We start from the raw sequence: 17,267 nt of genomic DNA, 5'->3' as shown, positions 1-17,267 counted from the left end.
ATGGTTTTCTTGTCAATTGTGGTTTTTCTCTTGATAGTTTTCTTGCCCATGGCTTTCTTCCACCTGATGGTTTTCTTGTCCATGGTGTTCTTCCTCTTGATGGTTTTCTTGCTCATGGTATTCTTCCTCCTGGTAGGTTTTCTTTTTCACAATGTTCTTCCCCTTGATGGAAATGTCTTTTTTTTTAGCCTTAAAACTTATGTAACTTATGTAAAAAAATAAAAAAATTCCGGCCTCCTCCACCCCTTAATAGCCGGCCATCACTCACCTACTTTCCCCATCGCCAATGACACTACCATTAGATGTCATTGAAGAGGGGGAAATGTGAAATTACACTCACCGGTCATCCGGTCACCGATAAATGTAATTGTAGTATTTTTATGAGGTATATACATAGTGAACCACTATATATATATATATAGTATCATAAGAATCTTATCTTATGTGCATGTGGCGTGTCTGATATTATCAGGCACAGCCAAATGCCAAATAAAGAGTAAAAAAAAATAAATCTCACCTCCTTACACCAGATTTCAATAATCTGGAAGCCGTCCTCCAGCCTGGTCCAGCGAGGGAAATTCTATTCTCATGAGGTGCTGAGGTCCTGTCCTCTAAGATTGATGTCCATTCCTCTGCTTGCCTGTTCTGATCTTCTATTCTTGATGTTCTTCTTCCTCTTGATGTTCTTTCTCCTTTGGTGGTCCCCTTCCTCTTGATTTCTTCCTCCTTTGGTGGTCCCCTTCCTCTTGATGTTCTTCCTCCTCTTGGTGGTCCCCTTCCTCTTGATGTTCTTCCTCCTCTTGGTGGTCCCTTTCCTCTTGATGTTCTTCCTCCTCTTGGTGGTCCCCTTCCTCTTAATGGTTTTCTCAATGGTCATCTTTCTCCAGATGGTCTTCTTATTGTTATTGCTACAGGTTGCTCTCAGGATGTTATGGAGCTGGTGCGCTGTCCAGGGTTTTCCAGTTCGAGGTGATAAATGAAAATCCTGCGAATAAGGCCTGTTCGTCTGCTGACAGGGGCTTGCTCTCCTTTTCTTCTGCCTTCATCTTGGTGATGTCAAATGGTCTAAAGCCGCGCCGGATGTTTTCTTCTGATGGAGTGTGTGGTGGTTCCATTCCAAGGGCTTGTACCGAGTCCCAGTTGATGTTCTCAAAAAATGGATGGGCTCTGATGTCACCGTTGACCCCTAAACGCATGTCAGGATCTTCCTGGAGGAGCTGAAAATGAAACAGATATATATTTAATGATGAGAACATGGGAATGAGGCGGTAGAGCGCACATAACTGGAATCTAACATTTCATAGCAGATGGTAATTCCAGGACATAAATGTTTAGTGTGACATGTTAACTGGGATTTCTGTTTATACATCTAAAGAGAATAATACTAGTGAGAAAACAACTGTTTTAGTATAGTATAACCTGTGTTACATAGAGAGAATAGTCACCTCTTTGATGATGGTCTTCGCCTCCATATTGGAGGCCTTGAATTGTCTTCGGTGGTATCTGGACTTGCCGGTGACCATGATGTTGAGAATGATGCCAAAGGCAAACCAGTCGATACCAGCGTCGTACTCCTCCCCAGCCAGCATCTCAGGGGCCACGAATCCTGGTGTTCCTACGCAGTCAGGTGGCAGCCGCTCTCCACAGGTGATCCTGATTGCCAATCCGAAATCGCAGATCTTCACATGTCCTGTTGCAGCCACTAGGATGTTTCCGGGCTTGAGATCTCTGCAAAATAGAGAAAAACATTAGTTGTAAGACCGGTGCTCACCCTACAGTTAGTTATCTGTGTATTCTTGTATCATTTTATACTTGGATCCTAGGAGTCACTACAGTCAGCAGGATGGTGTCTATACTGGACTCCAGGGATATGTACATTGTACACACACCTTCAGGTATGATATAGAATACATAGCAGTCACAGCAGACTTTATAAATATTATCTGGGATTATACAGCAGATGTCAGACTATTACACCTAAAAGACAGGATGAATGTTCTTACCGGTGGACGATGCCCTTGGAATGCAGATGTTGGAGTCCACACAGAAGTTCTGCGGCGTAGAATCTGGCAAAAAGAAAAAAGAAAACAGTAGTAAACAATAGAATAATAGAAAACAATAGTATCTAAAGGATGACAGCAAGCTCTCAGAAATACATAGTACAGCACAGAGTACACAGGCAGAATATCTGACCATGTGATCTCTATACCGGGGGGTAAATGACACATATTTTATTCTTTATGCTACATGTTCTGCTACACCTGCTTTATTCCATCTGCTAGTTACATAAAGTATTTCTGTAACACTAACCCTCTCTGCTATACACCAGTGATCCCCAACTCCAGAAATAAGCTAAGGTTATCTGATCCCGGATATCCCCCTTGTGACATGTAGAGGATCTTATTAACTTACAACTACATTACCTAGACAAATCTTACCTGCCTATAGCCCCCTAATGCGCACGTGGCACCAAGGAGGAAGGTATGTCTTTTATCTTATTCCTCTGCATTGTTCCCGTGCAGTTAGCAGTTAAATCCAAAGCCTGGAGCACCGTTAGGAGCACTGCCCTGCCCCCATAGCGCCAAGCTTGCCCACTCCTTAATAATAATCAGTGGAGCAGGCAGGCTGGAATGTTGCCATGGGGTAGGGGCAGTGCTCCTAACAGTGCTCCGGGACGTGGATTCAACTACTATCTGCATGGGAATGACGCCAAGGAGAAAGGTAAGAGACATACCCTCCTCCTTTGCGCCCCATGCGCATTAGGGAGCTATCAGCTGGTTCGATTTGTCTAACCTGCTAATAGTTCCCCTTTAATGTGTGATATGTAGAGGATATTATTAGCCTACAACCACATTACCGTGCATTGGCGATGGTCAGACGCCCCTTCTGCTGCAGGAGTTGATGGAAGTCTCCGCACGTGATGTACTCCATTCCAAGCAGCACGTGTCCGTTGGTCTGGAGAGCAAAGTGGCCTTGGATAAGGAAGGGGCTGCCAGATGCAAGCTGTAGCACACGCCGCTCCACCGTCACGCGATCGTTTCCTTCGTTCAGCAGGCTCCTCTTGGTGATGACTTTGACAGCGAATTCCTGATGGGTATAGATGTCTTCTGCCAGCACCACCTACAGAAACAGCCATCAGTCAGGCTCAGCAGAGTCCTCTCTTTTACCTATGGTGGCTATCCTCAAATGATGCATTATTTTCTCAGTCTTTTTTCACTATAATGTTATTAGGCATTTTATATTTTACATATACTTATAATGGAAACACTTTATTTTTCATTTCAGTCCTGTTTGGCCTGGGGAATGAGGAGCTGAGGGCAAGAAAACTCTGTATCCAGGTACAGGGACTGGCAGAAGATTGCTGTATACTGCAGCCACCAGATTTACCATAGGGACGGTCTGTGTGCATGTAAAGTAAGTGGCCCCTTTATGCCACCTGTCTGAGGTGATAAATACTGTTAGTGGAATAACCGTTTTCCAGTGGTGTCGCACATATCAATTTGCAGCGTATATAATCACAGGTTTTTAACCATGTTTTTTTTTTTTTTTTCGAATGACCAACATGGAGTTATTAAAAGGACCAGACACTTTTTTGCTGCTGTTTATGAGTTTGTGCTTTCACTGTTTTTGTGGTCCGACCCCTTGTGATCATCTGGTTATTATTTATCCTGTGAATAAGAGATATCTCCCCAAAATGGGAATTCCCTCTTTATGGGTAGGTTTACACATAACGGATCTGCAGCGGATTTCACGCTGCGAGTTCACAGCGAAATCCACTGCGGATCTCGTAACTGTCACTTTCACTAGGATTACATACTTGCAGCGGAATTGCATACTTACATAGAAAGTGCTTTGTAAAGCTTTAGGATGTTTGTACACATAAAGAATAGAACGGTTGTGCCAGGCGCATATCTGGTAGTTTTTCAACATTTTGTTGGAAACCTTTAGGCACATCGCCCTGTGCCATAAGAAATGTCGGGTCGGGGGCATGGCATGGTGCAATGCAGGCGTGGCCTCAATCTGTGCCAAAGTATTCTTATATATACTTGTAAGCAAGGGCTGTAGATCTCCCTGTGGGCGCTGGGGCAGCCTCAGATGTGCCTGGATATGTGGAGAGGCAATCACCTCTACCTAGTTCCTGTGGGTGCTGGTGGCGAGTTACTTAGGGGCAGCTTCATACAGGACGGATTGCAGCAGAAATCTTGCTGCGAGTTTTACAGCGACATCTGTTACGATCCTGGCAGTTCCTTGTAAATATTGACTTGCGGCGGATCTTTCAGAGCGCTGTATGTAAATGACCCGCCCACTTAACCCACACGCTGCCGGCGCATACATTATCCTTCTTTAATCCAACTTGCTGTACAGGGTCCCGGCTCCCTGCTCTCTCACCCAGCCAATCAGTGCATTGCCCAGCCGCCGGCACTGATTGGCTGGACGGGAGAGCAGGAATGCGTTTTCCTCTGTCACTGATTGGATAAACGAGCTATCGATCAGCTGGGTACGTGACGTTGCAGCTGGAAGAGCTGCAGGAGGCCGACAGCTTTCAGCGAGACCTGAGACACGAAAATGGGTAAGTATATTTTGTTTATTATGTTCCTGCAGTCCCCCGCTTTTGAGACCTCTCCTTTACTGATCAATTTTCCCCTATAAGTATGAGTAGACCCTTAGGTTATGTTCACACTGAGTAAATGTGGCAGAATTCCTTGGTGGAGCTCTCCACTGCAGAATCCCGCCTGCCTCAGTGTCTCATAGCCTGTCTATGGGAGGGCTTGCGCGCCTCCACTCCTGCCGCTCTCCGCACAAAGAATTGACATGTCATTTCTTTGCACAGAGAGCGGCAAAATGGATGTATGCGAGCCCCCCATAGACAGGCTATGGGACACTGAGGCAGACGGGATTCTGCAGCGGAAATTTCTGCCACATTTACTCAGTGTGAACATACCCTAATGTAGCATTTTTCTGGCTGAATTTTTTTCCAATTAAAACGCGCAGCTTAGAAATGTTTGCAGTAGGTCAATACAGAGATTTAAAAGAACTGATGAAACAATTGTCTCACCAAGCTGTGTGTAACATAAAGGGAATTTATCAGCACCTAACCTGCTGATGGATCCATATAGCACACCTTACCCAGAGGCTTGTAGAGATTTTAGTGTCAAATTGATGAAAATGTTTGAGCAGTTTTTTATTTGCTTAACAATTTGCAACTTTTCCTGGGACAAGCATTGATAAATTCTCCCCATAGTGCCTTTCATATGTCAATATGGTAGGGAGGCCAATTAGTCCTTTGCCGCTTGGTGCATTGATACAGCCGCTTTCTCGATTCTCTTACCACACCCCGTAAGGAGTATGGAGGCCACTGTGCTGCTGCTGTGTCCGCCACTGCAGAGGTGCAGCCTCCATGCTTACTTGGGGATGTGGTAAGTGGAGAGGACACGGTCCATATCATTGCACCAATAGGCAGACCCCGGTGCACCCAAAGGCCTCTGTTGATTAAAAGCCTAGTTAACCCCTTTACATCAACAATACATATATAATCGTACCTGCTGCAGATGCTCCATACAGAAGGAACTTATATATACGTTGCTTACAATGAGTGGCTGTAGTGTAAGGGGCCCCGCACACATCAGTGTATCCGGAGCCGAGGATTATGACAGGCAGCTGCGATTCAACAGCTGCCTGTCATTAACCTCTTAAACACTCCAATCTATAGTGATTGCTGCATTTTTGGAAGTCGGTGACAGGTTAAGCACCTGTCACTGTCTAATCCGGTCCCCCGCAGCCGTGTCGGTGGGGTCCCCGTCACTCGTACCAATAGGCTGGGTAAGAGACTTGTACTTGTCCTGTCAGTTCGGCATTTTGTAGAGAGAGTCTGCTCTCAGGCAGGCTCTATACTGATCTATGCTAAACTATGACATAGCATAGATAAGTATATGCAATCTAATGATTGCATGTTTAACAGAAGAATAAAAGTGTAAAAAAAATGTAATAATAAAAGATTTTAAAAGTAGTAAAAAAAACCCTTATACCCCCCCAATAAAAGTTTAAAATACCTCCTTGCCCATTATAAAAATAGTGAGAAAAAAATAAACATATTATATATCGTAGCACGCGAAATTGTCTGATCTATTAAAATATAACATTATTGTTCCTGCACGGGGAGCGGCATAAACGGAAAAAAAACACCAGAATTGCTGTTATATATTGGAAAAAAATTCATAAACAGCGATCAAATTTTTTTGTTTATACCAATATGATACTAATAAAAACTAAAGATCATGGCACAAAATGACACCCTAACCAGCCCTTTAGGTGGAAAAATAAAAGTGCTATGGCTCTTAGAAATGTATTTTTTTATGTTATTACATAAGGAAAGTTAGACAAATTTCTAATGTACACTTATTATGGGAAATGTACATATAGTGCTATTTCCCTCAATTTAGTAGTTCAGGCTTCAATTTCTCTAAAAAAGGCGAAGTTACGAATAGAGAGTAATTCATATTTCCAGTATTTCTCCAGTATATGGAGAAATTAAATTGTAAAACTAATTAGGGCATTTACTCTGCTTTTATTCACAAAATGCAGCTATAGTGGCCCCCTGAACCACCCCCCGCCCTGTAGTATAACCCCTATCCCCCCCCCAAGCTATAGTGGCCACCCCAAATGCATCACAAGTGTCAGCAGCCCCGTCCACGGCACATAGGTTGGGGCTGGTGGCACTTGGGGTGTGCCTGCCCTCCCCTTCAACTCGCCCCCCCCCCCCCCCTCCAGAGCGTCTGAGCGGCTAGGATAGATTGGTGAGCTGAGAGTGGTAGCCCCACCTCCCCAAACTGCCCTATTTACATATAAAATGAACCACAAATTTTCCAAAAATGGTGATGAGAGTCAATGAGGTGCTGAGAATCAAGGTAAGGAAATAAGGTAATCCCCGGTGCCCCATGCACTATAGAGGAGTGACAGCAGGTTATATGCTTCTAACCTGCCAAGCTCAGTATTCCTGGCACTGTGTGTAAGGTGTGCTGGATGGATAAGGTAGCCCGAATTTGCTGATCGAGTCATTTAAAGGGATATGTTGGGGAAGTTTTTCATTTCGTTTTAGTAAAAATACCACTGCAGTTTTTTGAGCCAAATCCAGAAGTGGATCCAACAGGAAGAAGAAATATAAATCTTGACTTCATAGATCTCTGAAACCTCCCTAATCCTTCCTTTATATTTCCTCTCCCCTGTAAATGTCCTTCTGGCTTTGGCTAAAAAAACTGCAATGATGTTTGTACAAAGAGCAACGTAAAGCAAGACGCAGCGGATGGCCCAGCCAGCGTAATATTCCATTCAATAACTGTGCGGCAAGATACAGAGACAGCAGAGATATACAAGCTTCAGGCCGTGACCAATTCCAAGAGCAAATTCCATTCATAATGGAAGGAAATAAAAGAAGAAGCAGGATAGCACTCACCAATCTTACAGGCCAACTATAGTTTTATTTTTTAATTCTCTGAGAAGTTCTGAGGCCGCGCTTTGTCCACAATAAACAGCTACAACCATATGTACAGGACAACAGGGTCCCGTTCATGTTATATATGATATTACGATGGATAGAAGGATGAAATACTGTGATTTGTTTGTACGTAAGATTGGTGAGTGATATCCCACTTTTATATATAATTTTTTTTTTTACATTGTAATATGTGAAAATATTCAAAAAACTATTGTAAATGAGTAAATAAAATGTAATATTTTTTTTGAAGCCTGAATATCTGAGATGAGAGATAAATCTAATCCCTACCATTTCTCTATTGTGATGATGTAGTAACAACCGTAGCATCTAAGTACAAGGAGCACAACATAGGCCTCCAGCTCCTGCACAACTACAACTCCTATCCTGCCCTGACAACTAATGCCTTGGCTGTCCAGGCATGATGGGAATAGTAGTTCTGCAACAGCTGGAGGGCTGAAGGTTCCCTCTCCCTGGTATAAGTGATGGGACAGTCCTGTGGACATGTAATAACATAATATTTAAGGCTATGTTCGCACAGTGTAAAAGTAAGGCCGTTGTGTCCATTGGCAACAACGGCTGTACTTTGTGTGGGTGGAAAGCTGCATGAACATTTTATGGGATCCTGGCCGGAGCGTATACACATAGTATACGCTCCGGCCGGGAACTCATACGGCGCCGCAAAGAACTGACATGTCGGTCGTGGCCGCAGAAAGACCTGTCAGTTCACACAATGAAGCGAACGGCTCTGGCCGCTTGCTTCATTGTGCGCTATGAGGGTTCTGATGCGGGTGCGCGCTGATGTGCCCGAATCAGAACACTGCGGCCGGAAAGATAATCTTTTTAGAGGCCGGCCACTCCGTGACCATGGCCTAAAGATGTTTTCCAAGAAAAAATAAGTTTTCCCCTATCCACAGGAAAGTAAGAGATACAGCTGTGGGTGCGGCCCCTGACCCGTGGCTTTATTCATTGCTATGGAGCCGTCGCAGAGAGCTGGAAGAGCTGGGAGAGTGCTTACTCATCTATTTCCAGAGGCTCAATAGGAATGAAGAGAGCCGCTGATCACCTCAATCTATTGATAACAAAGAAGCCGGGAGCCAGATACGGAGATCAGCTTGGGGTACAGAGGTCGGACCCCTGTGTTCTCTATACTGTGGATAGGGGAGAAGTAAATTTTTCTTGGAAAATCTCTAACACTGTAGATTGGTTATTGTAAGAATGGCTGTTGCTGCCCCTCTGTATGTGACGTGATAGGTAACACAGTTTTGTCTCAGTTACATCACTGCGGGGAGTTTCTTTTTGAAGAGTATCCAGGGGAAAGCAAACCCAATATCTGCTGCATTGTGGACTGTTCCTCTATGTGTTATGTCATCGGCAAGCACATCATACCAGGGGTGTAGCGGGGGGGGGGGGGGGGGGGGGGCAGCTGCCCTGGGCGCAAAGACAAGGGGGCGCCATCACAGGCAGCAGAGAGAGAAGGATCACAGTGGATGAGGCAGCCTGGAAGCCTCCTGCCCTCTGTCAGTGTAAGGAGGCAGGGACAATTTTTACTTGATCAAGAGGTATTTCCCATATTGTCCTGTCTCCTGGCTGCTGTTTAGCTATAATTTGTGCAAAATCGCTGCGTTTTTACCGAGATTTTGCGCAAATCAGGGCTAAACAGCAGCCAGGAGATACAGCAAAGTTACTGTACATGGTAAAGGACCTTGACATGTGACTATGATGTCCCCGCAGGTCCTGTATGTACACTGCACTATGGAGGAGGAAGAAAGAAAATACAGGTGTGTGGGAAGGGGAGGACAATCAGGGGTGCACAGTCTGGTGAGGAGGGTGAAGGGTGCCCAGTCTGGGGAGGAGGGCAATCAGGCGTGCCCAGTCTGGGGAGGAGGGTGAAGGGTGCCCAGTCTGGGGAGGAGGTACAGGGTGCCCAGTGTGGGGAGGAGGGTGAAGGGTGCCCAATCTGGAGTGGGGAGGAGGACAGGGGTGTACAGGGTGAGACCAGTCTGGGATGGGGAAGTAGAGAGAGAGTGTCCAGTGCTTATTTATAAGAGAGTGTCCAGTGTTTATAAGAGAGTGTCAAGTGTTTATTTAGGGGTCCGGTCTGGTTGTACATTATTATATACTTAACCCCTTAATAACTGCCCTCTCCAAATATATATCCCAGTTATATAAACCTTATCTACTATCTGCAGGGGTAGGGAACCTTGGCTCTCCAGCTGTTGCAGAACTACAACTCCCATCATGTCTGAACAGCCAAAGTTTTAGCTTTGACTGTCCATGTTTGAGCCAAGGTTCCCTACGCCAATCTATAAAGCAAATGTATCTGTATATACAGTCACCATGATACAAGAGTCATTTTCCTAAATTATTTCTATTTTGAATTTGGCGATGGAATACCTTACTGGAGGTGACGGAGTACCTTACTGGAGGTATTACTGCTGTTGTCTCCGCTGCTGAGTGGAGTTGATCAAACCTCGGGAAATCCTAGGTTTGATCGAACTCGAACATTCACAAACCTGCCGCATTAGATTGCTGATGCCTTCCCGGTACGTGGGGAAGGAGGAGAGTGCCCAAGTACCGCCTGGAATTCTGGGATTCAGCCTAGGTAGTAGGCTGAATTCCAGTCAGTACCCGGGCAGTCTCCTCCTTCCCCACGGACCGGGAAGGCATCAGCAATCTAATGCGGCAGGTTCGTGAGTGTTCGAATTCGATCGAAACTAGGATTTCCGGAGAGTCCATCAACTCCACTACTGAGCGTACCTGTGCATTAGCAGACAGCACCATAGAATCACATTACACTGGGCGTCACACTGGACATAGATCAGGAAGCTTCGCCCATTAATTCACAGGTACAGACAGCAGGGAGTGGAGACAACGGCGCCTCCTCAGGTACAGACAGCAGGGAGCGGAGACAACAACGCCTCCGTTAAGGTACTTAGGGACCAAATTTTATATGTGAAAAAAGGAAGTACTTTGAAAAATGCTGATTGAGCCCAGAGCTGCCTGATAATAATTATTCATAAAAACATTCCAGGTACACAGTAAATATGACATTATGTATCCCATATTGTGACCACCACACTAGTGCTGCCAGTAGAGATGAGTTAATCGCACATCTAAACAATCGTTCATCTAAACTTCATAAAAAAAAAAAAATAAATAAATAAAAAAAAAAAAATATATATATATATATATATATATATATATATATGTTATATACCTGCATATATATATATATATATATATATATATATATATATATATATGCTTACTGCGCACACAAGGGGAAGGGGGGCGCCAAATTGAAGGAGAGCCTAGCTACACCTCTGCATCATACTATACTCCATGCTGGGGATAACTTAGAGCGGATGAAGTAACACAGGCCTGGTAGGGCGCTCCTGGAGGGAGAATATGGAGCAGAAGATGGCTAATGCTCATTGCTCACCGATGCTCACTTTTTGAGATGCCGCGCCTCGGAAGAAAACCTTCTGAGATGTGGGGGTGGGGGCCAAGTTACCATCATCACATGGGGGGAAATGACACTTCCATGCAATGCTCAGATCTGAACAGTATGTCCGCAGTATCAGAGATGGCGACTTAGCACCATCACCTCACGCCCTGCATGGAAGGGGGAGAAAACCTCTTGTTTTTAAATCAACTGGTGCCAGAAAGTTATACAGATTAGTAAATGTAAATATTTCAGTACTTATTAGCTGCTGTATGTCCTGCAAAAAAGTTGTGTATTCTTTCCAGTTCTACACAGTGCTCTCTACAGCCTCCTCTATCCCTGTCCAGAGCAGGAGAGGTTTTCTATGGGGATTTGCTGCTGCTCTGGACAGTTCCTGACACAGACAGAGGTGGCAGCACAGAGCACTGTGTCAGACTGGAAAGAATACACCACTTCCTGCAGGACATATTGCAGCTGATAAGTACTGGAATGATTAAGTATTTTAATTAAAAGTAATGTACAGATCTTTGTAACATTCTGACACCAGTTTAAGGCTATGTTCACACTACGTAAAAGTACGGCCGTTGTTGCCGATGGCAACAACGGCTGTACTTTTACCGCGGTGGAACAATGCCTGTTGTTCTATGGGATCCCGGCCGGAGCGTACACACATCCTAAACGCTCCAGCCGGGATCCCATACGCCGCCGCAAACAACTGACATGTCAGTTTTCTGCAGCCGGAATTCTGTGAATTCCGGCCGCAGAAAGACCTGTCAGTTCACACTGCGCTATGGGAAGCTCTGATGCGGGCGCATCAGCTCTGCGCCCGAAAGATGATCCGGCCAGAGACCGGCCATTCTGTGACCTGGCTGGGGTCACGGAATGGCCGGTCTCTTACGTAGTGTGAATATAGCCTAAATCTGTATTTTTCTCCAGAGTACCCCCTTTTCATTCTACTGTTTATATTGTATTTTAGAGACATTAAAGGGGTATTCCACCCAAAATCTTTTTTGCATTGCAAATAAGCCCACCCATAGTTGCATATATTGTTCAAAGCCACTAATTAAGTGTTCTGAGCCGCTATGAAGCTATTTCTCCTTACTCTCCCCCTCTCAACACAAAAACTGAGCTAAACAGAGTCCACTCCGACATGTTTCTTCCTCCTGGCCCCCACCTTCGGAATCGGAATCACATGTCCTCCTTCTCTTCAATGGGCGGGGCTAGAGATTATAACCCTGCCCACTGAAGAGCTGCAGGACACCTGACCCACGGTCAGCTCTGTCACATCACTTTCAGTGGGCCGTTCCTAAGCCTCCCCCTACTTACATCCCTCGGTACCCAGTGTAAACAAGGTACACTGATCACAGAATTCTGCCGCAGCTCCTGCATCATCATCTTCTCCCCTCCTCAGTGCATTGTCCAGCTCCATTCTCCACCAGCCCGCTCTGGTGCCAGTGTGTGGTTGGCCAGTTCCCGGCGGCCATCTGTGTGTCCCTCTTCTAATAGTGATGGCGAGCTCTGTACTCTGCACAGACACGGGAAGCAGGCCACCTTCCCCTGGTCTTGCAGGTAGTCTGTGAGCCCCCGCAGCAGCCGGGTGTACGTTGATGCTATAGTACCCTGCATCCCCACTACTTCTGACACATGTAGCCCCTGCAGTAGTACCCTTTTGCTTCTTTCCCGGCATCCTGGCACATGAGTGATGTCACCTCCGGGAGAAGAAAGCAACGGCGAACTATGGCCGGGGTTACTTGTGTCCTGAGTAGTGGGGATGCAGGGCACTATGGCACCAGCGTACACCTGGTTGTAGTGGCTTACGGACTCCCTGCAGGACCAGGAGAAGGTGGCCTGTTTCCAGCATCTGGGCAGTTTGAACATGTGTATTAAGGGATGGATATGCCCTGTAAGTGGCTGATGGGAAGGGCGTATTTGACTATGCTACATCAGTGGGGATCATCAGCTCTGCTACGTGGGGGGGGGTAGGTTTTGACTCTGCTACACCTATGTGGATCATCAGCTCTGCTGCATCGATCTCTTGGACGAAATACCCCTTTAAAACAGACCATCTAAGGCCTGAACTGCGATTATAACCACTGTGTATATACAGAAATGGCGTGTCAATGTATATAAAACCCTAACATTGTTACATCAGTTTGGGTTGTGCTATGTTTGCCGCGATGTCTTACCTGTCCGTAGCTACCCCGGCCAAGCACATGATGGAAGGTCAGCCTCTTGATGTTGTCGGAGATTGTGCTGCCAGGGTAGGGTAGGTCCTTCTTCCCTTGCTCTTCTTTTTTGATAGCAGAGGTCTTCTCCTCACTTGAGTCCAGGATAGGGATCCCCTCGTCTTCTCCATGTCCTTCTTCTTCCTGGTCTTCATGATGTCTCACCCAGATGATCTCCGGTCCTAGGCCGATCCTCCTCTTCTTTATAGATGTCTCTTCATCTTTCGATGGGTCAATGACATCTTTTCTCCTCTTCTGTCCTCCTGATGTCTCCATCTTTCGATGGGTCAATGACATCTCTTCTCCTCTTCTGTCCTCCTGATGTCTCTTCATCTTTCGATGGGTCAATGAAATCTCTCCTCCTCTTCTGTCCTCCTGATGTCTCTTCATCTTTCGATGGGTCAATGACATCTCTTCTCCTCTTCTGTCCTCCTGATGTCTCTTCATCTTTTGATGCGTCATGGACATCCCTTCTCCTCTTCTGTCCCCTTCGTCCAGTCTCCTCGTCCTCCATGTTTGATGGCTGCTCCTTGAAGCCGCTCAGCATCCACACTCACTGCCAACTGTCGCCTGGCAACCAAATGCCATTCACAACATCTCAACTGCCCGCATGCCACTGACCAATCACAGTCACTCCTATGTGCCATAGGGTTAAATGGGCCATGATTTCTTCTCTATAAGGATTATATCTGGCCTCATTTATTACCTCTAATGGTATAACATTTCCCATCCACTCGCTCTGGGTTATTTTATCCTTTCTTTTATAACATTAAATAATAGTCATGAATTGTTAATGTCAGATCACACTGATTGTTTATTGGGCCGATTACAATGTTTAATTGAAGAATCTTTTAGGTTTTCACCCCATATCTGTGTGTGTTTGTCTGCTGTTCCCAGATCTGATCATCTGATCAGACAGCATGGACACCTTGTCCATATAGTATTAGAATGTAGCAGCCAAAAATACTAACACCTAATGCCCCATTATAATAATCCTGCCACTCACCCCCTTCATGTCAGCAGTCATATCTGTCAGGGATCATGTCATAAGTTGTATAATACTGCGGCCAAATACTGCCGTTCAGAGAATACAGATTAGTGTTATATAGGGCCCTGTGGTATTACCAACCATTGGTTACACATTGGCAGGCAGTATATAGAATATAATGTGTAGAGTCCAGCCGTCCACACAAGTTTCATAACTGTAATATTGTTTTGGGAGGGATTAAACTTATAACCTCATAAGGGGGATTATAGAATTCAAGGGAAATTGTTCATTCAAAGCCCAATATCTGCAGGTTAGTGTAACCTAAAACTGGTCGGGTCAGTCACCTTCTGCTGTTATAGATTTTACCTGACACTAATAATAATAATAGACTAATAACACCCACATATATTGCCGAATCTAACCTGCTAATATCTCCCGATTGTGCACAGGGCGCTGAGTTTGAAGGTATTTATGTTTTTTACCTCCATTCTTAGCGCCATTCCTGTGCTGTTAGTAGTTGAATCCACGGCATGGAGCACCGTTAGGAGCACTGGCCACCCCGATCACACCGAGCTGGCCCTGCACAATATTATTATAATCCTTGGATCGGTAAGGGCGTTTTGAGCACTGCCCTGCAATCAGAGTGGAATATTCATTTCTGCAAAATTAAACTTGATTTTGAAATAAAAAAATTTCTGTGTGGTTTATTGGGCTGGGCGCTGTATTCCAAATAAATGACTTGTTTCATCCCGCTCAGAGACAAGGTAGGAAGCTAAATTATACAACGGCCGTAGTCTCACGGCTAGACCGTATGGCCGTATTTCTACGGCCGTACTTTCAGGCGCACACGTCCGGCTGGATAAAAACAACGGCCGTTAATTTACGTAGTGTGAACATAGCCTAAAGCAGTTTTATTCATTTCATTTATTTGAACAGAAATAAAGAAGAAAAGATTATTTATTGGCTTTATTCAACAGGACAATTGTTCCCACAAGAAAACAGAGAGGTAAAAAGCTCTAGTGATGGAAAAATCAGAGATATGAGGCCGAGAGGAAAAGAGAAGGAGAGAAGGAAAACACACAAAGAAGAATTGACCACATTCTTTGGTTATGTTCACACTGTGCATAAACGATGATATGCCATAGGAACATGCCACACAGCGGCCGATATTATCATATCAGCCGCAGGATCATCATTTTATTTTAATTAGAATACGGGCACATTTGCGTGTACCTGCACTCTAATGAACCATTGAAGTCTATACAAAAGACATCAGTCGGAACGGCCAGGCTCGGACTGGGCCACCGGGGGCTTCGCCCCCAGTCAGGGGGCACAGGGCTGGAGACTGCAGCAATGTGGTCTCCACTCAAGCCCAGCTGGGGCCCCATGCTCCTTGGGCGCCCAATCGGTCGCCAGGTTCCTTTTTAACTGGAAACTATTGCAACAATCGCTGCCAGTTAAATGTGTTAACAGTTAACAGTTTCGCCCTGTCAATAACTCTTTTGATTCCAAGCACACACGCCCGATGAGCAGCTCTGTTGTGGAGTCCCTTGCATCGCATCAGCACTGACCTCGACGTGCGCGGCGGCGGCTGGGGCTTCCTATACAGGGAGCGCATACCGGAAGTCCCAGACGCCGCGACACATACTGAGGTCAGTGGTGCGCACTGCTGGGAATTCACCACGGAGCTGCTCATCGGGCAGAGAAGAAAGCAGAAGAGACCAGTGATGGGGGAGCGTGTGGTTAGGTGAGTTGTGAGAGGTGACAACATAAGGGGCTATATGGGGGTTGGACTACATAAGGGGGGGCTACATTTATGAGGGGGACAACACAGGGGGGTTATCTTTGAGGGGCACTGGTGGCATCTATAAGGGAAGCAGAGGGGGGCAATCTATAAGGAGGACAACACAGAGAAGGCATCTATAAGGGTCACTACACAAAGGGGGGCATCTATAAGGGGCACTACACAGAGGAGCCATCTATAAGGAGGAATACACAGAGGGGCCATCTATAAGGGGCACTACACAGAGGGTAGGGCATCTATAATAGGGAATACACAGAGGGGGCATCTATAAGAGGGAATACACAGAGGGGGCATCTATAAGGGGAATACACAGAGGGGGCCATATACTATAGGGCAGGGATAGGGAACCTTGGCTCACCAGCTATTGCAAAACTACAGCTTTAGCTTTGGCTGTCCAGGACCAGGCATGATGAGAGTTGTAGTTTTGCAACAGCTGGAGGGCCGAGGTTCCCTACCCCTGGTATAGGGGATGCACAGAAGTGTCATCTACTATAAAGGGACTATACAGAGGGGGGTCCCTACTATAGGAGATGCACATAAGGCCATCTATATGGAGGACTGAACAAGGGACCATCGATAAGGTGTCAACACAGAGGGGGGCATAAACTATAAGGGTTATATACACTCACCGGCCACTTTATTAGGTACACCTGTCCAACTGCACGTTACCACTTAATTTCTAATCAGCCAATCACATGGCGGCAAATCAGTGCATTTAGGCATGTAGACATGGTCAAGACAATCTCCTGCAGTTCAAACCGAGCATCAGTATGGGGAAGAAAGGTGATTTGAGGGCCTTTGAACGTGGCATGGTTGTTGGTGCTAGAAGGGCTGGTCTGAGTATTTCAGAAACTGCTGATTTACTGGGATTTTCACGCACAACCATCTCTAGGGTTTACAGAGAATGGTCCGAAAAAGAAAAAACATCCAGTGAGCGGCAGTTCTGTGGGCGGAAATGCCTTGTTGATGCCAGAGGTCAGAGGAGAATGGGCAGACTGGTTCGAGCTAATAGAAAGGCAACAGTGACTCAAATAGCCAACCGTTACAACCAAGGTAGGCAGAAGAGCATCTCTGAACGCACAGTACGTCGAACTTTGAGGCAGATGGGCTGCAGCAGCAGAAGACCACCCGTTACTAGCATGGTGTACCTAATAAAGTGGCCGGTGAGTGTATGTATACACACACACACACATACTACAAATAGTCAGCCTACCCACTAAATGAGGGTGTAAAGGGGCCAATGGAGATGTGCAGAGTTAGGAGCCTAATATATTTCTCTGGCAGATTCTGTGGATTTGTAGCTCGGAGAAATT

At 45.7% G+C, this 17,267-nt stretch overlaps 1 protein-coding gene across 1 annotated transcript; it reads right to left on the bottom strand.

The window, feature by feature from the left end:
- Nucleotides 1-417: 417 nt before the first annotated feature.
- On the bottom strand, nt 418-13,714 carry LOC138798752 (protein kinase C delta type-like). Its single transcript, XM_069979328.1, has 5 exons — nt 13,124-13,714; nt 2,858-3,120; nt 2,004-2,066; nt 1,446-1,728; nt 418-1,217 (listed from the first exon to the last, which is right to left on the bottom strand). The coding sequence occupies exons 1-5, from the start codon at nt 13,628-13,630 to the stop codon at nt 930-932; spliced, it is 1,404 nt and encodes a 467-aa protein (XP_069835429.1). The 5' UTR covers nt 13,631-13,714; the 3' UTR covers nt 418-929.
- Nucleotides 13,715-17,267: the final 3,553 nt, after the last annotated feature.

This window comes from Dendropsophus ebraccatus, chromosome 8 (assembly GCF_027789765.1).
Source record: "Dendropsophus ebraccatus isolate aDenEbr1 chromosome 8, aDenEbr1.pat, whole genome shotgun sequence".
In the NCBI taxonomy this organism is placed as follows: domain Eukaryota; kingdom Metazoa; phylum Chordata; class Amphibia; order Anura; family Hylidae; genus Dendropsophus; species Dendropsophus ebraccatus.
This window is presented reverse-complemented; position numbering and strand designations above follow the sequence as displayed.